Source organism: Hakea prostrata, chromosome 3, assembly GCF_041222555.1.
Source record: "Hakea prostrata isolate BN-2017 chromosome 3, UWA_Hpros_2, whole genome shotgun sequence".
NCBI lineage: Eukaryota > Viridiplantae > Streptophyta > Magnoliopsida > Proteales > Proteaceae > Hakea > Hakea prostrata.
Window position 1 is genome coordinate 26,349,169 of NC_142602.1, and position 23,208 is coordinate 26,372,376.

Consider the following 23,208-nt stretch of genomic DNA (forward strand, 5'->3'; position numbering starts at 1 on the left):
AAGTCCGGAGTCCATCGTTGATCTTAGTTTTAGATTGATACGACCTGACCAGATGGGTCGATGCATTTACCTGACTAGATTTTATAGATACGTACCATGAAATAGCTATGAAAACTTAAATCCTAATCAAAAGATGCATTATTTAATAGGATAATTAAGGGAGACAACATGGTTGGTGGATGAAATTATGTCATAATTAAGGGTGGTTCCAATGCTTTTGACAAGCAGAGTTCAAGAGTGATAACACTCTTGCGCAACTTTATCCCAACAATTTTTACTGAGACGCTAATGCCTTAACGTCAAACTAAAACTATGATTCAACCACCAATCATTGCGACAAGGATGATAGTGTGGCTCTACTAATTATATTTAAAAGAACAATCCAAGATACAAACATATTTTTTTATGATTTTTTTGTCAATTAAAAATCTCATTAGAAGAGTAATCCAATATTTCTACAACTCCAAAAGATATGGAATTAACAAATTTATAAAAAGAAATGTATTTTCAAAAATTTATCAAAGTTTCAAGGAGAAAAGGATGATGCTTAGAAATTAGCCTACCTGAATTCTAATTTTGACTTTATTTGATGTGTTTTTCAAAATTATGTATCATTTAGTCAATTATGATAAATTAAATGTTTAATTATGTAAATTAGTTCCAGAATTGAAATCACTTAAGATAAATTGCATTTTTGTTGGAATTAATTAATCAAAAATCTATTCTATATAGGGACATTTAAACTTTAGATATACAATTTCCATGATTCATGTTAAATAAATGAGTTCAACTTTTAAAAAACAGCTATCAATTTAATATTTTGAATCAATGGAGATTCTTTTCTACATCTTTTCACATGATAAACTGTAGGTTTCACACTAGAAAATCCATCTTCACGTCTTATTGGTGTGATTTTCTCACAAGATGATCTTGTGGGAAACCTCCACCCTATTTTTACATAAAATAACATAAAAAGACAAACCATTTGCGTGCTTTGCATCTTTCCAAAACATTTATCGTTTTCTTATTTTGAATTGTTAAAACTCACTCACCACTCATGCAATAAAGAGCAACGAAGAAGAAAAGTAAGCAAGGTTTATGTAGTTCAGCCTCCGATGTATAGAACCTGTACATGGTTTGAAAGCCCTCATCTTAGCAACCTGATGAGGGGTACTGCTTATCTTTAACTAAAGAATACAAGATAGAATTTCTTACACTTTCAACTTTCCTGTTGCATGTATAATTGGACTCTTCTATCATAGGACTTTGAGATAGTCTAGGAGACTTTGACACATTATCTTTATTTGCAACACTCCCCCTCCAAGTTGAACTAAAGACATTGTCAGAGGTCAATTTGGACATCATGCAGTGAAAAATAGTTTAAGCAACGCCTTTTGTAAAAATACTAGCAAGTTAGTCTTTACTCGAATATGCAAAGTCTCGATGGTTTAGTTTTAAACTTTCTCACGAACAAAGTGACAATCCACCTCTATATGTTTAGTTCTTTCATGGAAGATAAGACTCGAAGCAATATCGGAGGTTGCCTAATTATCACAAAACAACTTCATAAGGGCAGTGGATTCTTCAAAACCTAATTCATGCAGCAGTACTCCTAGCCATACTAGTTCATTGGTGGTGGAAATCATTGCACGACATTTTGCTTTAGCACTTGATCTTGGTGCAACACTTTGTTTTTTGCTTTTCTAGTTGACGAGGTTTTCCCCCTAAAACATGTAGAAGCCAAAGATCAATATTTTATCTATAGGATTTCTAACTCAATATGCATCAGTATAGCTAGTGATTTCTATGTAGTTCTTCTTCTTTATCAAATGCCAAATCCAAGACATAGTTTTAGGTACCTTAGTATTTGATCTACAAGGGCCATATGTCCTTTAGCGAAGAATGTAGAAATTGACTTATATAATTGACGACATAGCTAATGTCCGATCTGGTAAGAGTGAGATAGATTAGACATCCAATTAATCTCTAAGGGCTTGTTTGGTTACATGAGTGTGGAGATTTCAAATATCTAGAGATTTCAAATCTATGGAGTCATAATTTTTAAAATTAAATGTTTGGTTGTGGAATGAAATTTGTTGGTTCATCCTAAAAAACTATTTGATCGACGTGATTTTTGTGAATGTACAAATGTATAGCTTTTTTGAAATCTCTAGATTTCACCCCTTACCCATAAATCTACATATTCACATTTTTAGTGTAAAAAGGTGAATCTCTAGATTTCATGAATCTGGAGATTTTTACAACTAAACGGGTATAATTCTCAGATTCAAGTAACCAAACAGGCCCTAAAAACATCCAACATCTTGTAGTGGAACAGTATATTCAAACCCTTGCTACTATAGTCCATAGGTGTCTCAGCTAGAGCGGCTCCCAACTTCCCTGTTTCTTTTAATAGATCCAAAGCATATCTCATTTGAGAGATAAACAAACCTTTTGCTAGAATAAACTAATTCAATTCCAGGAAAATATTGTAAACAACCAAGGTCGTTGATGTCAACTGTCTTACTCAAGTGTCTTTTGAGAGCTATTGTCTCTAGACATGACATTGTCATCAATATAGATAAGAAAATTGCAGTTCCTTAAGCATTTCTTTTAACAACAATGAAGAGTCTAAATCACACTTATAAATCCAAAAACCATAAAAGCTGAACTCAACTTACCATGCTATGCTCACGGAAACTGCTTGACCTTGTATATGGCTTTATTTAGTTTGCATGCCAATTGAGGCATATTTACTAACTTATGACTAGGAGGAATGCCCATGTATGCTTCCTCTTCCAAATTTCCATGTAAGAAGGCAATTTTCACATTCATTTAAAATAAAGGCCATCCAGAATTAATAACTACTGACAACATAACTCGACAAGTGTTCATTTTAACCACTAAAGTGAAGTTTTCTTTATAATCTTCCCCATAAGTTTGTGTGTACCCTTTTCCAACCGATTTTGCCTTATGTCATTCAACGGACCTATCACTCTTGTATTTGATTTTATAGACCCATTGACATCCAACATATTTCTTCCCTTCAAGTAAGGAAACTATATCCCAAGTATGATTTTTGTTGAGTGTCTTAAGTTCTTCATTCGTAGCTTCCACCAATATAGGAGATTTACAACTTCAAGAGAATTTGTGGGCTCCTTGTGAGCATCGATAGTTGAAAGAAAAGTAGGGAAGGGTATATTGTCATAACATACATGTGCCTGAATAAGATATTGGCAGAGCCATACGTGGTAAAATCCTTCAATTTGGATGGAGGTTGCAAAACCTGAGTCTACCTATGGACTGGAGCAGGTGTAGCCATAACTCCTAGGGTCATATCTAGAATTACGCTTGATTAATTTTCAACTTGATCCTCAAGAACTTCAATTTGATGGTTAGGGACAATGACACTTTTATTGTCATCCCTAAGATGGTCAAACACAATTGGCATGGAGCAACTTCAACGATAACATTACTATAGTCAAATTAAAAAGCATTGATATGAATCTCCCACTTTCTCCTTGAAGTTGATCTCTACTAGAAAAGAACATGTGAGATTCATCAAACACCACATCACAATATATATAAACCTTGTTAGTGGAAGGATTGAGGCAATGATAGCATTTCTTAATAGATGAATATCCCAAGAAATTGCATTTCAAGCTCGAGGATCTAATTTTCCACCAGGTGAATGAACGAAGCACACACCCCCAAAAACTCAAATATGATCACTAATAATAAGACGTCCAAGAAGAATCTCCATGGGAGGCTTATACTTCACAACATTATTAGGGAGACGATTGATTAAGTAACAAATGGTAAAATTTGCATAGGACCAATAATTAGAACATTTGTGAGATCTCTTAGGATCCTAACTTGAAACTTTACTTGTAGGTCCAAAACCCCGAAGTGTTAGTAGAAGACAACTGTGGGCCATCCAAATAGAGACCATTGGATTAGGATTAGATTCCATGGATATTGATGGTGTTGATGAAGGATTCGACACTTTGTTGAATTTTATAAGGAGATCTGACACAAAGCCGGATGGACTGGGAATGTGGAAAAATAGCTCACGGAAGATAGAATTAGAGAGCCCTCATGCCCAAGTCTAGACACCATGTACTAACCACCTAATGCAATTAAAGGCTCTAATGAAAGAATGAGTTATATATTTATTTATTTAAATAAAGTAACTAAATAATAAAACAAAAGAAAATAATAAAAACAAAAACAAAAGGGGAAGTAGTAAGTAGTGAATTTCTCCACCAAAAAGATTGAAACAATGATTTCAAAGCTGTAAGGTTGATGCATAGTAAAGGTGTTAATTGGTACATTTTTGGTAATTCGGTACAGTACCACCTTTGAATACCGAAAACTAGAAACATACTGCACCAAATTTACATGGTACAGTACTGTTTCGATATTTGCAAAAATGATTTGGTACAATTTCGGTATTAAATCGATGTGGAAAAACGGTTTAAAACACAATATCTAATGTGGTACAATTTTAGTATGAAAGAACCTATGCCACTTTTGTTATTATTAGTTCATTAAGATCTTGATGAAATTGTGATCAAATAATTGATAGAATCTGATATTAACAGAGACAAAGCAAGTAAGTCTAAGAAGAGGAGTGAAGGACAAAACGAAAAACTGAAACATGGAATTAGGGATAGGGTAAAGGTAAAGTGTTTTAACTGTAAAATTACATTTATATTCCTTAATTTGGTACAGTACCAATTCAGTATAGGTTCTGTCACACCCCGCCCACCGGGCCCGGTTAACCACCCGACAACCCGCGGATGTGAACCATCACAGGATCCATGATTTTAGTCTATCAATAATAATAAATACAAATACAGATAATCAATAGCAAGAATAGTGCAATAATTAATAAACAGGTTACAGGAGTCCAAATACTCCGATAAATATCCAAGAAATAATCAAAGGAAAGAATCAAGAATCAAATGTAATATCGAGTTTAGCGGAAGCAAAATAAGTAACTAAATAATCTTCATCTTCAGGAGGCTTCATGCTCTGCAAGTTCATGTATCACTGTCTGTGCCACATCAGCTTCAAACGAGAAGGCTCTTTCATACGAATCATCTCCAACTTCCGATGTTGTGCAACCATCTGTACAATTTATATAATACATACAATGAAAGGAATGAGTTCCAACGAACTCAGTAAGGAACAAGCAATTCTCATATATATGTCAATACAATCCACGAATGCACAGATGAAATGATATGGATGGTATGCAGAAATATGAATGCTACTAAGATCTAACTATGCAAGTCTCTATAAGTTGACATGCTTTAAGATATATACCAGCCCTCCTTTGGGTAAGTGTCATCACTCTGATCCGGCAAGGACTGGTTACCTCTGTAGGGATCCTGGGCAAAGGGGTAAGTCCACACCTGGCTCTCAAACCATGGCTGAGGGTTAAGTCAACACTCTCTCACCACGACCATTGGCAATGAGTACTGGCGCATGTCGGGGTTTCTAATCCAATGCAAGGTCATAATGGTAACATACTATATGGAGTCCAGATACTTCCCCTATGGCACCGACCAACTCGGTTCAGTATCCTTCGCAACCTAGGAGTAAGAATCCTCACGGATTGGCTACCTCTGTTGGACTCCACTCCTTAACCCTATGGTCATCCACATATTATTGGGGCGGATGCTCTCATGACTCCTCGTGACACCCGGTCCGCTCCTTGGACGTCCATGAGCCCAACCCTAACATATGCAACCCTACCATTACATGACCAACAGTGGACCACTGAGTCTCCGCACGGACTGGTTACCGCTGTAGGATGAAACAGAGTCACGTCACCATTGTCACGGGTCACCCGGCTTCAATTCCCCTGCCGAAAGGGTAATAGCATGTGGGGTACCTAGCCATGCAATTCTAGACTCCCTAAGTATGTCATCAAGTAATCATGATAGTGCTGGAGACATCAGCAGGCATGTGTCCCATTCCACAGCCTTTTGATATCCCAAGCCAAGATATCCCAATGGAATACCCCTTCCATCACAATCACACTACATCACTCTTTATCATACCATGAACAGTTGTGCAATATCATGAAAGATGAAGTACATCAAGGAATACCACAAACAGCAAGTGTACAGTAAGATTCACATGCTTTATACAATTACAGCAAGTTACATGATCAAAGAATAGTAAATAGAACAACTGAATCATCATGTATATGTAATTGCATATAAATAAGAATGCATGTCCTTACCTGTAATTTAGTAGAAGTCCTCTAACTTGCAATCCAAAAACTATTATAAGACTTTTATTTGAAACAGAGAACACCTAGGCATATGGTTACAAGAATGTATAAGAGTCAAGAGTCAAAACAATTCAAAAATCAAACCTACACAGACACTGGAAACCGGCCGGTCGCTTGAGCCGGTCGCTTAGGTTGAGCGACCACCACTAGTGACATCCTAAAAAATAGAGAGTTACAGATCCGAAACTCAGGCTTCTGATCATCCGTTTTCAATCCGGATTTCGAGTGATCATGGCCAAAGTCTCGAATCTAACACTCCAAGAGACACTAGGTGAAAAGAAACCTAACAATTATCATAAATGGATTACTCAGAAACTCTCCCCTTGACTGGATTTATCCATTAACAAATGCAGGGATTCGTTTCTGGACAGGATCTCATTAAGAACATTGAAAAGGGAGTACAACAAATCAAATGGGTAACCACTAACAAAAAGGGGATGGGTTCAAATCAATTAGAGGTTAAAAAGAAGAGAATTGCAGATGGAGATTCATTACCTTAATCAGAATCACCAAGAATAGAAGAGAAAAGGTTTTATATCATTAACAGCACTTTTGACCTGAATCCTGCACGTTTCCACAGCCTCCTAATCGCCCAAAATAGCAATCCCGAACATAATAATGCGTTAATAGGGCGAGGGATGCTATTTATAACGAACAGGGGGCAAAATAGGGCATTTTCCCGCAAGCAGAACCGGGCGGTCGCTTAAGGCGGTCGCTTGGTTTAATCAACCGCCACTAGCAACCGCCCCCATGTATATTGCTATACAAGGGTGCTTTGCTCATGGGGTTGAAGACCAAGTACAACCTAACCCAAATGAAGACATGGGGGAGATCATAGTTCGAAAAATCAATCTCAATAGGTCAATAATAAAAGGGGTTAGGGTTTCATCATAACATATGGCTCATGAAAAGGCTATGATCACGGAAAGAGAGGGAATGATTGTTATCAAGAAAATAACAAGAAATCATAGGAAATCTAGTTTATGTTAACAGAAACATTACCCATGAGGTTTCCCGCACATGGAAGGTTACAAGAGGTTTCCAAAAAGATCATTCAAGGGTTAGGGTTAAGGTTTCAAGAATCTATTAGCTAGGGTTAAGATCATGATGATGATCATAGATCTCAAAGAATAGAATGAGATCATGGAATAGATGGTTGCAAGGATACATCATCTTTTTCCTGATCTCAAACAAGAACAAGAACGAAGAAAGAATAATTAGAAATCCTAATTAGGTTAAACATGGATCATGAAGAGAATATAGTGATCAAGTTTAGGTTAACACAAATATCACCCAAGGGAAAGAGAAACAACGAATCAAGATTCACCCATGGGAAAGAGAAACAAAGAATGCACAATTTGAAAAGTGTTGGGAAGTTTCCAACAGATAAAAGAACATTAGGGTTTCAGATATGGTTACCTCTCATGAGAGTTGGTTACCTCCCATGAGAGTTACCCATAATTAATTCTCACAAAAACAACCCAAGATAGATAAAGGAACATCTCATTAGTATTTCAAAATAAAGAATGGAATTAGGAAGGGTCTACCAATAAGAGAAAATAAGGTTCTCAATTAAAGTGAAGGGAAAGAAATTCAAATCATACAATTAAGGATTTACTAACAAGAATCCGTGTATCCCACGAAAAGACTAAGGAGAATAAAGATTCACCCTTAGGGCAAAGAATTTACAATCAAGAAAGGTTTTGGGGAGGGTCCAATGAATTAATAGAAAATAGAAGGGTTGCCAATTGTTCCAAGGAAAAACAAGGATCAATTCCTCAATCATGAGGACACAGGGGAAGGTCATGGTAATAATATGAGATCTTCCCCACATTAATAAAGATAGATAGAAAATTAGGGAAAGTATCATTAAGAGTTTTGGTGGAATCAAATTCAAGGATCATCGCCATATGGCTTCAAGATCATAGAGTGAATTGGGGGATCCACTCTAGGGCTAAAAGAATTAAAGAAGAGGTCATTACAGTAGTGTAATACCCTTCTCAAAATCAGAAAATCAGAAGTAGAGAAGAAAGAATGAATTAAAGAAGAAGCGAATTGAATACCAACCTTTTAGAAGATGAACCGATGAAGAAATTTGAAGAGATGCTTGAGGATATTCCTTGGCTTCGAAGGAGAGGTTCTAGGGCTCCTCCCACGTTCTCCAAGGCTTAGAAACATAGTGGGAGTGAAAAACATAGAGTTCCCCCCTTTTTAAAATGCACAAAGAGTCCAAGAATTACTAGGGTTTCACCAAACTGACCAAACTGACCCTGTTGGTTGATTGGTTGCCAAAGAGGAAGTTCAAAGGTCGATCCCACACTATCTAGAGGTTTAGAAACATAATGGGAATAGTTTACCACGAAATTAAAGAAATAAAGCTTTTGAAAACCTTCAAAACAGATATTTACCAAAATGCCACTGCCTGGACAGCTTATTCAAAACAAAGGATTTAATGGGCCTAACTTCAATATTTTTGGATGGGCTTCTTTCAATACATCATACTACTTACCTAGTATGGAGGGATGTCTTCAAACTAGGTCCCACTAAGCTTTAGGTCCATCAACCAAGTTCTTCTTCACAAATAAATAGTTCAACACCAAATCAAATAAGGTTTCCATAAGGAAACACCATCATCAATATCCATGGGTTTTGGGTCAAACACCATATCCTCTACTGAGATGGCCCACAAAGACATCTTCCTAAGATTTTCAAAGATAGTAAAACTGAAATCACGGTCAAACTTCGAAGTCAACATTAAACAAAACTCGACTTCACCCAAAACAGATCGGGTCTTCGGGCTAGATTTGGGCTGGGTGTCACAGGTTCGGTACGTATCATACTGAATTTTGAACGATGTGGTTTTAGACGGTGCGGTTTGGAACGGTTAAACGGTTTAGATACGCAATTGACACCCGTACCATATAGCTTACTACTGTATATGTTTGATAACATGAGAATCTATATAGTTTTCGGAGCCACCTACAATCAAATCCTAGGGATTTTGCAGTAGAGTGGGGACTACCATACGTTTTTATTTATACTCTAGTTAAGAGTAATATCTTTGATATATATTTTTTTAAACATTTCGATTTACTTAAAAAGGAGAAAAATAAAATGGACTAATACCTCCCCGGCAACGACGCCAAAAACTTGTTCGTAAAATAAAAGTAATCACAAGCGCACGGTATCATGTAGCTAACAAGTCAATCTCAAGGAGACATATCACTTTAGAATTTAATATCTTAATAGTAACGCAAGAGTGCAAGGATTTAAAATTTTTTAATTGATCAATTAAACTAAATTAGCAGATCTAAATAAGCGATCCTAACACATACATCTAAAGTGATCGAATTGAGACTAAAAATAAAACACAGATAACCTAAAGAAAAGGATTGGTCCACTGTTATTGATTTTACTAAACCCGAATGCTTAGTAAAAAAAAATGAGATTGGTGTTCACTGTGATTATACAGAAAAGGATTCTTTTACTCAAATGATATTGCAAGTGATCTAAGCACAGGTTTGGAGAATTGGTACAGATTTTAAACCAAATTTCATTAGAACTTAAACTTTTCACCTATTAATTAGGGTTTCCTTTCTCCCAGGAAAAAAAAAATGGAATTTTAATATCTATTTTAGTAAACCCGAATGCTTTAGGGCCCATTTTTATGTCTAAAAATGCCTATATCGGCAAAAAACCTTGAATATCGCTGCCAATGACCTAAATTGTGTTTATAAGGGGAAGCATTGGCAATACGAGAAGGGTTAAGAGCAGCTGCAGAACTGGGAATGGACTTCGTTGAGGCTGAGCTGACAGCTTTGATTGATCAATTTGCTGAACTCGGTTATGAGATTGCTCCACTTCACATTCAGCAAAACAACTTTTGCTGTCGAACAAGTTTTTTTAATTCTTCCTTTGTTCATTGTTCACTTCTTTTTTTCTTCTTTTTTGGTTTTTAGGTTAACTAAGTTCATTCATTTACTGGAAAAAGTACCATCAATGGGTTGGGTATTTATGGATTATAGCATTGCAGCTACAAAAGACCAAGAACAAAAGCAATGTTCCTCACACACAATAAAATTCAACACAAATTGATACTTTCTTACCGAGAAGTTTCAAAGATTATATTTGTTTCTATATACCACAAACCACTAATAATGTGTTAATGTGTGTAGGGATATTTAATAAACGGATAGGAGTTTCTGTCTGGCTGGAGCACGGGGTCTATGTAGATGGACATATGAGGTTCATCAATTGTGGAAAACTCAAAACAGAAGATGAATTGGAGGCAACATTTTTTGGTATATAAGCAAGAATTTATGAAGCAAATGATCAATGGCTAGAATTTAAGAGAAATTTGGAGCACACACCTAGCGCTACCGAATCTCTTACCAAAGCCAACAATAGGTTTCTGGCCCTTTAATGTAATATCTAAGTTAATGCAAGTTGTTAAGACAACACAAACAATTAGATATGATGCATTCCCATCCCCAGTGCTGCAAAGATGATTTGTTAATTTAGCTATAACAAGTAACAACATCTAATTAGGAAGTAGGAAGTAGTGGAACTCAAGCTAATACAAACATCTGTGATGCGAGAGGCCACATCTCCCCCGCCACATTCCTAATCTGGCTAAGTTAAAGCTGACTACTTAGCAAAGATGAAGTCGTGTGTGACAGTTTAGCCGAGTACCACTCCATTACGTACTCATGTATAATTTCCAGTCCTTCGAATGAAAAAAAATCTTTAGCAGCCCCCCGAAAAAAAAGGAAAAAAAAAAAAAAAAAAAATAAAAAGAGAAAAAAAGAAGAAGAGATAGAAAGCAAGTTCAGAATTAATCCTGATGCCCCAACTGTTACGAGGTGTTTCAGGGATATTTTTGGGCATGGGCATTTCAGTAATTTTTCAGTAATATGTCCTAACCTCCAAGGCCTGTAATTTGAAACCATAACTTGGCCATCAGTCTAACCTTCAGGTGAATCACATAAGATCTTGTCTTATGATGTCTTCTCCTGAACCACACCTCAATCTCCTCTTGAAAGCTGGGGAGTTGTCCATGATATCTTGAAATTGACAGATTGTGTAAGGCCTATCATTTTTCTTTACATTCCCAAGAAGCTTAACAGCATGGCTGACTGCCTGGCAAAGTTTGCTCTGTCCATTGCGAGCAGGATGGAGCAAAACTCACATCCTTGGTTGCCTGAGTTCTGTTCAGCCTCCTTGTGTTTGTCTTGCCCTATTGAATGAACATCTATTGACCCAAAAAAAAAAAAAAAATTGATGTCTCCTGCATTTGTTTTCGTTGTACAGTTTTGCTTATAGCTTGGAATGACAACCGAAGCATTTGTCAGTTGGAAAACTTTTGAGTTTTTTCTGCATTATCGGTGTAGAGACAAGATAGGGGAAGAATGATGACATGAAGAATTGATTTATGAATCTATCTCATTTCTCAACTTCTTCTCTTCGATCATGACTTCCAAACAAAGTCTTACTGGCAGGTTATCTAGCCAGATCCCAGGTTCTTTCTCTCCTCTTCTCTCGTCTTCTCTCCACTATGGATAAGTGGTTGGGTGGTTTGATAACAAAAATGAGGAATGAAGGAACAATAAATTCATGGGTTATATGGACAGGCTTTATTTGAAAGAATGAAAATCATTTACACTCAAACAATGAGATGACATTCTAGCTACCTTCCTTCTTGATATCTTTATATATAATTTCTATACTTCAGAGTCCTTGGCAGGTTTCCTGTCTTCAAGCCCTGCTTGGTCTTCCAGATCTATGTTCTTAGTTGCCAAAAGGGGTGTGTTCTCCTTTTCTTTGATCTGAAATAATAACACCAAATTCAAAAAGCTTTTTCATGTCAAAAATCCTCCAGATAAGTAATGTATAAATACGCAGAGAGAAAGAGAGAAAGAGAGAGATTACCTGTGACACTGTCAAGAGATCCGAGACTTGCTTCTTCTTGTTCTCAACAGTACAGAAGTAAGAGTACAAGCCCATTCCAAAAATGGCAATTAAGATGCCAAGGATATTCCTCTGTGTAAAGGGGTCCTGCAGCAACGTGTAGCCAAAGCCCAGAACTAGGCATGTCTTCAGATGACCAAGCACTTGGTATGTCACCGGAGATGTCTTTCCGATCACTAAGAAGGTACTGAAGTTCACAGAGACTGAAATCAGACATGAAAGGATGATGAATGCCTGCAAGGGTAGATATATACAACTCGTGATGAGAAGTTTGATATGATTAACATGACCAAGGAAAGGAGTGGAGTAAAGAAATGTATACCAAAACAATAGGGGAGTAATTGAAGGCAAAGACATCCTGATTGGTGAGGCACTTATCTACAAAGGGACCTGTGACAAATAGTATGGCAGCTTGAAATGGAGCTGACTGGTACAACAGCTGAGTTGATGACACATTCAATCTCTTCTGTATCGTGTTTGTCAGCTACATAATTTGATTACTTGGTTAAGGATGAAACCCTTTTCATTTTCCTCACTTCAAATCAGGCTGGGAGTGTAAATCTCCAGTCGAAACTGGTTGGTTCAGTTTGGGGTTTCATAAAACTGTTAGAAATTGAAACCAAACCAGAATGACCAGTCTCAGAAGTAAATTCGTTCACTAGTAAACAAATGTATACTTTAAAGAGAAAAAAGGAATCAAAGGATACAATTTGACCAACACAGGTGGTTGCAATGGCCAAAAGAGAGAGAACGGATCCCACAAGATTGAGTTGGAGATCAGTAATGGATGCAATGCCAACTCCAACCAATAACAAGAGAAGAGAAAGCTTTATCTGCTGGCTGCAAAACCAAACCTGAGGGTGTTAGCTTACAAGGCATCTCAGATCTTACTGAATAGGTATATGAAAAGTGATATATGAACTGAACCTGAATTGCTTTTTCAGGAAGATGGTCTCTAGTAATATAGTGAAGGGTATGATTGCAAGCTTTGTCATCTGCACATCAAAACTCATAGATAAAGACATTTTGCATTTAAATTTTAAAAATTCTAAACCAGAAATTATCATTAATTTCTTTCAAAACAAGCAAGAGAAAGCATATAAACCTGGTAGAAGCCAATGGAATTGAACCCAAGGCTTAAATTAAGTAGCCCAATTGAAATTCCATTTAAAATGCCAAAAAGTATCACTGTCTTCTTATCGATGGACTTGGTCTCAAAGAAATTGAAGCGTCGTGCCGCATAAAGAGTGCAAAAGGTAACCATCAGATGCCAACTTGTTAATGTTGTAGCTGCAATTTAGGAAGCTCAACTTTAAGAATCCTTGGAAGGTGATGGTAGTTCAAAAGGAACAGAGAAAGACTATAACCATGACTTTGAATAGAGCTCATTGATGTACCAAAGAAAAAAATAATAGAGCTCATTGGAGAAAATGAATCCAAACTGGGTTTGTTTGAATTAGATTTTGCAGATAAAGTACTACAAATTATTAGACATATTCTGATCATGTTCATTTTCTTGAGGAACAAACTATGGGTTCTGATGTTGTTCAACTCTGCAATCTTGATTAGGCCAATTCTTGAGCTTATGTAATATACAGATAGCACTATGTAACAGATCATTTGATCTCACTGTTTTGTATTTTCAATCAAATTCTTACAGATTGACTGCATATCTCCCAAGCAATAAAATTTTTTTACTGGGTCCATTTCATGTTTATAAGAAGATGACACTTCTTCAATGGAAAAAGATTATTAGAATTTTTGAGGGAAAGGGGAGAGAAAGAGCAGAGGAAGAAAGAAAACTTACCAAATTGAAAGCCAAGACTACTCATCAAAGCTTTGTTGCAGATAACAATGGAGACTGACGAAGCAACTGAAAGTGACAGAGCACCAATGACACCCAATTGGAAGCCATGACTTTCCCCCAATTTTTTTTTCTTTTTTTCTAGAGTCTGAAAAAAGAACAGAAGGAAAAGCTATTGAGGGAGAGATGACAATATGTTCATAAGAAATTAAAAAGAATGATAACAATACCAAATTAGGAATAAGATCTATGAGACAGAGACAGCAACAGAACTTGATTTCCCCTGCAAAATTGAGATTGTATCTTCCTTTCCAGTTTCCTAGTTCATGCTTTTAACTAATCCAAACACTTGAAATGGCATTATCCATTCTGTTATTGTGGCACTTTTCATCCATGTTTAGACATATTCTTAAGATGATTAACCATTTGGGAGAAACAAAGCATCAAAATGATTCAGTGACAGTTAATCTCCCACAACTGGCAAACTTTGACAGAGAGTTTAAGAGTTGTAGACAGATAGATAAAAAGGCAGGGGTGGTGGGGGTGGTGAATGAGTTGGACTGATTCAACTAAGTTGTACCCGAACAATTCAAATCAGAACTGACATGGAAAGATCAACAGTCAATTTCAAGTTATTAAACTTGGCATCCATAAATAATACAGATGAGGCTGTTCACACGACTAACAACATTATTAAATATAATTTGAAAGTTACTTATCATTATTTTAAATTATGGTTCTTCTTGACTTAGACGTGCCTTCGGTGATATAATATAACACTTAAAATTAAAGATTACCAACAAAAATAAATATTATATTAAGATCAGAATATGGAGTAACCAAAAATAATTGACTCCGTAATAATAGAATTTAATAGAAGTAGTAGGAGTATATACCATTGTTCTTCTTATTGTTAATTGTTTTGGAATGGTTTCTTATAAAAATATTTAATGTAAAACCATCATTTGATATATTTTTATGCATTATATATTATTATTTGCATTTCAACTTTTCTCCCATGATCTACCACCTAACAGTAGTTGGGCCTAATTTGAAAATATAAAACTAATAACCCTAGAATGACTTCAGAAATATAGACAAGAAAAAACATACATAGATAGGATTTGTGACAATTACAATTCTTAAATAGAGTTTATAAGAATTGTGTGTTTAGAAAAAATATATTTTCTAAATATAATTGGGATATTTTCTTGAATTGAAGAAAATGTTTGAGGAGAATTTCGTATAGAAACTTAGAAAGGCATCGAAGTCCCTCACGGTTAGGTTTAATATACTAATGGCTAATACAGCGGTGTATGAGAAATTAATTAGTTAAAATAATCTAGTATTTAATGTTGATTAATTGAAAAAAAAAATCTTTTTGGTTGAATTAGAATAATGTTTCTGAAGAATTGAATTGAATATACAAAGGTAGTCATGTCCACCACGATACCTAGTAGTTTTTCTATTGTGTACAGAGAAGAAAATGAATCATCCATTATTAATCATGATTCATTTCTACATTCATGTATCTTCAAGAACACTATCTTACTACGAAGAAGAAAGGGTTCAACATGCAAGTCATGAACTGAGAATTGAAATTTCAAATCCAATTTACCTTCAATAAAATTATAATCAAACCTAAATCTTTCAAAATCTGTACCCTGCAGGTAATGAGAAAGAAAAGAAAACCCATATTAAACTAGAACATCCCCAGCAGCAGCAGCAGCAGCAGAAGAAGAAGAAGAATCAGTATATTTGTAATGAAAGAGATGCCCAGTATTGTAAAAACATTGATTCGTTCAAATGGAGAAAACCCAGTAAGAAATTTTTTTAAGAAAGAGGAAGAAGAAGAAGAAGAACCTTGTAGTACTGGTTACTGCTTGATTGTCGAGATAGATCGATCACCTAGAGCTCCATGGGATCACTCTTGCAGATGGGAAAGGAAGCTGTGGTTTCGGGTGTGAAAGGAAAGAAGAAGACAGAAATGAGTATTTCTTTTGAAGGAATAGTTGGGAATGGTGGGCTTTTTATTTTTGATTGGTTATGTAGAGGCAGAAGAAGAGAAGTATTGAGAAGTTGAAGTGTCTATGGTGTTTGTTTGTATTTCTCTGTTTTTGCAGCGGCAGCTGCACAGATGTGTGCATGCATCACCACTTCTAGAAGAATAAATGTGTTTTTTCTGGGTATAATATAACGTTTGATGTGAACTCCATAACCACCCAAAGACAGTTCAGTTGTAGAGGTATTTTGACATTTTCAGTTTAGTTTATAGAGAGAAGAGTTCAGACCAGCTATGTTCAATATTAAATGACAATGATGCCCATGATTCTTTTCTAAATTTTTCCAGTATATTACACTTTGGTCTTTGGTCTTACAAGTAATGTTTAAAGTATCGGTATCAAATATTATATTATTCAAGTAAATTTAAAAGTACTAAACAATGTTTAGTACAGTTCATTACATACCTTTAAATAAAAAGAAAGATATAACTGTATGTATTATATTGTTTGGCACAAGGAAGTACTTTCCATAGGTACTTAAAACAACTCCATTTTAGGTGGAAGAACAAGAACACACAACCCTTACCAGAGAAGTTAGGAAGGTGAACATAACAGGATAAGGGTTTCTTTAGGAAAGATATCTGGCAAAGCAAGCAAAGCTACTTGCAACCAACATATTCGAATTTGGTGTCTGGTGTGGAAGAAACTTGGAACTCACTTAAAAGTTTAAAATACTCCTCTCTTGACCACACCAAACCAGAATTGAAGTGTCCAGATTCCATTGATGGTATCGAATAATTCTTGTTTATTGTTTCCAAGAAGTATTTAAATGGATAGTCTAAACCTTTGGATGCCATCTTTGGAACTAGTCTAGGGCAGCAAACTAGGGTTAGGTGCATGGCTTGCATTCTGTAGATAGATTATGTGTTTAGCATACATTCTTATGAAGCAAGAAAATAGAAGAAAACCAGATTTTAGATGCATTCTATTTACCCAAAGTCTAGTCTATATATATATATACCAAATACCCTAAGATTGATGGCCATTCCCAACTGTTCAATTGGATATTCAGACCTTAAGAGAATGTCCTTTAGAGATTTTATGAGGAAAATAACTTCTTATGGAGGCATTATATGTGGAGCATGACTATTGAACCATGGGTCCTGGAAATTGATGACCTTTGATCTAGTAAAGACCAAGTGATTGTCATGACTAGAATGATAAATATATTTTCATTACTAATTCTCAAGATCTAAACAATTAAAACATGGTGGTGTTTCCCTAACTCAACCTTTTGTAGGGCCAAACCTTTCGTGTTAATCCTAACTCATCTTGTTTGATTTCAAGGTGATGAATAAGTAGGGCTTTTTGACTTGGAACAACTTGCACAGTGTTCTACCTGTTCTTGCAAAGATGGTTTTCAAATATATTGAAAGTGGATCAGATACTTTCTTTTGGTTTGACCCCTACGTTCATATCACCTAGGATTATAAAATTGGAGACATTAATTTCAATATTCAACCACGGGATGCTTAGAATTGTAGATGTGGTGGGAGGAAGATCCACTTTTGATCCTAATATTTTCAATTGATTTCCTTCCAATGTGTCATCCTTCCTGTTATCTTTAACATTGCACTTCAATTTTCCTTTGATGTTTGGATTTCTACAATTTCTCGAGCAGGATTATTCTTCTTTAAATTGGTTGGCAAAGCTTTATTTAAATTACAGAAGTTTGCAGTTCATTTTGAATTTTCTTCTTGGTGGAAATTCTTTTCTAGAAACCATCTCTTCCTCCTAAATTCAAACTCTTCTTTTTGGCATGTTCTACAAGCAAGCATTTCAGTCAAGGCTATTATATACCAATGGATGGCATTGCGACCTTCTTAATTGTGTTTTTTGTGCTGCTTGTGCAAAGTCCATTTGGCACATTTTTATTTCTTATGAATGGATTTGTTAAACATTTACTGCACCTATGGGTTCAAGATCATTAACCTTTGAGATTTTGAACGCAATGAAACTACACACAAGAGGTGTCTCTTTATGTTCTTGTTCATTTATGTTTCCGCTTCGTTAGTCTGCTTTCTCATATGTTATTTCTACACTTCCAAATTGACGAACCACAATTATGAAAGTTCAAAGTTAACTTCTTTCCAGAAAGAAGTCACAAAGAAAACAAGGGAGAGTATTCGAATTTCCGCTTTGCTGCCACATTGGTTGCAAAGTGTAATGGTCCCACCCACTACAACTAACAGGACTAAACGTGTTTGGGTGACAAGACGGTTGGGAGTGAGAACTGAGTTCTTAACTTAGTGGTCATCGTAGGGGTGTCAACGTTTCGGGTTTGGACTGAACATATCAAAGCCAAACACGGACCATTTGCAAAATAGTAGTTTCGGTTTGGTGTGACTTGGATTCGGGTTGGCTAATAGTTTAGATTAACAGTTGGATTTAGTTTGTGTTAGTTTTGACACCATTACCAATCTATTATCAAACCGCTATTGCCCATTTCAAAGTTAAAAATTGTATAAGCCTTAGATCTTGCCTCTTGGGCTTAAGGTCCAAATAAAACCACTCTCGTGAACTTCTTCACCTCTTTAAAGAGTAAAATAGACTCAAAATCTTGTAAAAAAACATAAAAATAAATAACACATGACATATCTATAGAATTGGAGATATATACAAAATGTCGAGAAAAAAAAAATCATTAATTGATACGAAAAAAAGGTGAAAGGAAACATGTACCTTTTAGCACATAAAAGATTCAAAATAAAAGCCATAACTCCCAAAGAATAGGCGAGAATAACAAGTTCAAAAGCCAAAAGATTGTTGACTGTTGGGCATGATATAGTTGAGGTCCTAGTGGATGAGAAAATAGTAACAGAATGGTCCCAATTTGGTGAGAATTGTTTGTCCGGTGATCACTCACACAATAGTCAATAACACTTGTTCACATATTTGTCTCACATTTGAGATCTTGCAAAAAAAAGGTATTCATGCCAACAGGAGGGACAACCTGAGAAAGGGACAGTGTAATTGCAAAGGTAAAACTATAAAAGCGTAAAAGCTAAAAATTGAAAGCCGAATAATTATAACGGATTACAACGGTTTAGTTAGGGTAATGGTTTAGTACTTCAATGCATTTGTTTTGAGCTAACTAATGGGTAGGCCTGAACTAGTCAAAACCGTTGAACCCAACGGTTTTGACCCTTTAGCCCATACCCCGTCTAATAAGCTTCAATTTGATTTGGTTTGGGTTATTATGCGTTGATCCAGTTCGGCTTAACAGTTCGGGCTAGGATTTGACACTCTTAGCTCTTCGCTTCATCTTTGCTACACTCTAATTCATGATTTATATTTTAATATATCTTCTGCTCGATGCATGATGTTTGGGTTCACTATAACTTTTTATTTTGTATGGTGGACGTGTAATGAAGTAGTCTTTAATAAAAAGACTGCTGAGCCACATAGGGTTTGAAATATGTATCACTTGGCTAGGTGAATAAGGTATTGAAACCCCCAATGGCTGTTCAAAATAATTGGCACCCCCATATATTTGATACTTGTATTTGTTCTTCTTTACAGGATCTACTCTCACTTTAGGGTCCAATTCTAATGTGTGTAGGGGTTCATGATTCAGAGTTGAACCAGACAAGGTGGATCTTTGGGCTTTTTTTTGGAGGGGTCCTCCAAGCTATCTCTTTGGGATGTTTTTTTTTAGCTTTCCCTCCTTTTTCTTCTTCTTCTTCTTCTTCTTCTTCTTCTTTTTTTTTTTTGTCAGAATTTGCTTTCTTGCATTCAAAGGGGTTTGGGTTTAGATGAAAGTGCTTTTTAGGAGAATTCCGGTGCAATGAGCAAGCGGTCCTTGGTCTTGCTTGGCCAATAGACCTGAATGCTATCTTGATACAAATCCGTATCAAATCCTAACCTTGTATGAATCATCTCCTTTTAGCCCCCTTGAGGAACAACAACTTTTTGCCTAAATGGTTTAACAATCTAGCTAGGTAAAGTGTTGTGAATAAATTACCCTAAACCCGGTTCATACTGGTCGGACTAAGATCGACCAATGATTCGAATCAATTAGCGGGTCCGCCTGAAAGCCATACAAGGATCCAATCCTGGCCCATCCGATTTAAATCATTCAATTGACGGTCACCAGTGACACAAGACGACAGAAGGAGCCTATAAATAGGATTGTGACACTCACAACATGGAGGATATTCAAATTTGTTCACTAGAACTTGCACTTTTCCCGCTCTTTTAACATTGAAGCTCTCCAGAAGCTCCTAGCAAGTTCTGCAACCCTAATTCTCAGCTATCACTGACTTGACCGTCAGAGACTAAGCGTCGATCTAGCTGATTAGCTCCGTTTCTAACAGTCTTTTGCCCGTCTTGCAGGAGAGTGTGAGTTCCGTTCGGATCAATTCAGATTTGATAGATTTGGTGTAAGATTCTCGATTCACAGACCCGGCAAAATCTGCACCAAGAGTAAGCTATCTATAGTTCTAAGAATACTTACCGTATGGAAGGATATTGGTGTAATGTGAAATCGTATACATCAAATGGTAAAGGTAATACAAAGTGTTTATAGTACAACTAGTAAGTCAAGTAGTCATAACTTTATGACATAACCCTCTTACAACAAAGAATCCCTTTCTTTGTTGTGCCCCCCTCCGTGTTAGTAGTCATTCTAAGTGATTTAATGGTCTACATCTTGGGACCTGTTTGTTATCTCACTGCTATTCTTCTTCAACAGATATCCTCTCTCTTCTGACCCATTTACATGTTACTTTAAATTAGATGGCAGAAGGATCATTTTTTTTTTGTTTTGTTGCTTTGATTGGAAAAGATCCCCTTGGTTAATGCTAGGAACATTCCTGACAGTCTTCATAAGTTAAACCGAATCACCTGGTAAGTAGAAACCAATCTCTACTAATTGTAACATGTGTTTAAGCTTTTCGACCCAAAGCTCAGGAAACAACTTCTGGCATGTATCTCCTTTGCAGGTGTGGATTAAAAGATAAATATCCCCACACACCTCCCCTTTCAACCCTAAGGTTTTGAACAAAAAAACGGCTCTAGACCTTAGAACAGCATTACGTCTGCTTTGCCTAAGCTCAAACACTTTGTCAACAAACAAATTGGCAATGGCAGAAGGATACCATTCTGGTTTGACCATTGGAACCCCTCAATTAATGCTAGGAACATTCCTCGACAGTCTTCATAAGTATCTAATTTGTATGCATAAATTGGGGGGTACAACCCCAACTGGAAAATCCCTCTTATGAATTGGTTTTTTGGTGTGTTGGCCCTCACATTCCATCTCATATGGAGACTTAGAAATCAAACTCATTTTAACAATAAGAACTGTAATCCATAAGAAATCCTCAAACACAATCTATTACTGGATTAATGCATTACCCCTACATCCATCGGAGGTTAAAACAATCCCCACTCCATCTGAGTCGCCAACATTATTCACAGGAAAAGAACTGTCACTGCATTGTCTCGACTACCATAATTTTACTGATACAAATTTAATTGTTGCAGGTACTCACTCAGCCGCTGGGGACAAAGGGTTGGTGATGGAACTTATTTTTGATCCATGACAGTAAATTTGATACATAGCAGGAAGGATTCCTGCACTCTTGAAACTAAGGTGGAAGCAATTTTGGAAGGTAATAGGGAAAGATTGCAGGAAGCATGACTTTAGCATCTCACTTTGCATAAAACACGGATCAATTGCTCAGCTGTTGTAGACATGCTGCCAAGGCCTTCAAAGGATCCTTGGTCTTACCACTTAACACTCTTATAAAATTATCAGATGCTCTTTCTCAAATCCGAGTCTCTGTAAGCCTTTCCAACTTTACATCTCGGTTATGAGGTTTGTTTCTTTTGCGTAAAAAAATAAAACAAAACCATATTACCCATTAATGTGTTTATCAAAAGAAAAAGTAAAAAAAAAAAAGAGAATTAAGATTTAAGCGGTTTTTTTTTTTAAATAAATAAAAAGATTCATGTGATTCAACCCCAAGAGAGAAGATAAAAAATAATAATAATAAGAAAAAAAGGGGGAAAAGATATACACAAAGGTACATGGCACTACCATCAAGGTATATAGTTTTATGAGCAGAAAGTGAATTTTCTTCCTGTAGGTAATTATGTATATCAACAACTGGGAAAAAACTAGCTACACTAAGGAAGAAAACTTCACTCAAAGAATAAAACTAACACCCTTTAAAGAGAAGAGAAGACAATACAGAAGGCATTAACAAGAGATGACTGATAGGATAAAGTACAGAACAAAGGACACTGCTAGTCCTCATGTCCGATTCTGTGCAAGGTATGCTTTCTCTGCATTGTTAAGGCGATTTTGAAACTCAGCCCACTCTTTCTTGCACCTATCTCTTACCTGTGTTGACAGGAGAAGAAAAAAAAGAAAATCAATAAATATGGTGGCTCTACAACTTTCAGACAACAGCCACTAATAGACAGGATGTGATATTAGATTACAATCCATTCAACCATGAATATTTTCAGATTTTGATCTTGAAATCAGCTCTCTTCATGGTTCTGGTCAGATCCAACTTACGTGCTTCAGGTCTCTTAAGTTATTAATGTGGTTTTAAAACTCCATTACATGTGGGTATCTGGCAAGATAAGGATTTGTACATACATACATGAGTTTTGAGTTAGGCCCCCGTGAAATGCTTATATGTTTCGGATAGACTTGGATCAAAAGAATATTAAAATAACTTTATGCCACATAAAAACACTTAAAAAAATGGATGGGGGCCTCAAATTTACGTCACCTAATATTCCAAGCTAGCACCACATATGAAATATACTATTCTGTCACATGCAAAGTGATTTGATTAGTTAAAGATAAATATTTCTATATCAAGCTACAGTTTCATCATATTAAACAAAGCAAGGAGATATTGTTTTGCATCAGTTTAAAACATATTAGAGACTGATTTGAATGGAACACTGGCTAGGAAAGAAAAAGGACATGGTGTTAGTAAAGAAACATAGACACATAGAGATTAGGGAATCTACCCCTGTCCATTGTTGTTTCCCTGCATCAGCCTCACCCTGCACATTTTGACAAAGTATGGGGTGACAATATC

The 23,208-nt window shown here is 36.0% G+C and overlaps 2 protein-coding genes across 3 annotated transcripts in view; both read right to left on the bottom strand.

Annotated features, from left to right (window-relative positions):
- Positions 1-11,584: 11,584 nt before the first annotated feature.
- Positions 11,585-15,982, bottom strand: LOC149021909 (UDP-xylose transporter 1-like; the record flags this gene model as incomplete). Its single annotated transcript, XM_089147509.1, has 9 exons — positions 11,585-12,132; positions 12,236-12,508; positions 12,597-12,758; positions 12,982-13,114; positions 13,202-13,269; positions 13,380-13,564; positions 14,082-14,226; positions 15,697-15,742; positions 15,942-15,982. Coding segments are annotated over 9 exons (1,158 nt in total), but the record flags the coding sequence as incomplete, so codon positions are not given.
- A 6,065-nt stretch (positions 15,983-22,047) lies between these two features.
- The window catches only part of LOC149021910 (uncharacterized), a 50,331-nt gene continuing 49,170 nt past the window's right edge, over positions 22,048-23,208 (bottom strand). For both annotated transcript variants that reach the window (XM_089150089.1, XM_089150088.1), the window contains exons 15-16: positions 23,138-23,173; positions 22,048-22,490 (exon numbers count right to left, since the gene is read on the bottom strand). In XM_089150089.1, coding sequence (XP_089006215.1) covers positions 22,401-22,490; positions 23,138-23,173 — 126 coding nt within the window. In that variant the 3' untranslated portion in view covers positions 22,048-22,400. The remainder of the gene's footprint in view (positions 22,491-23,137; positions 23,174-23,208) is intronic.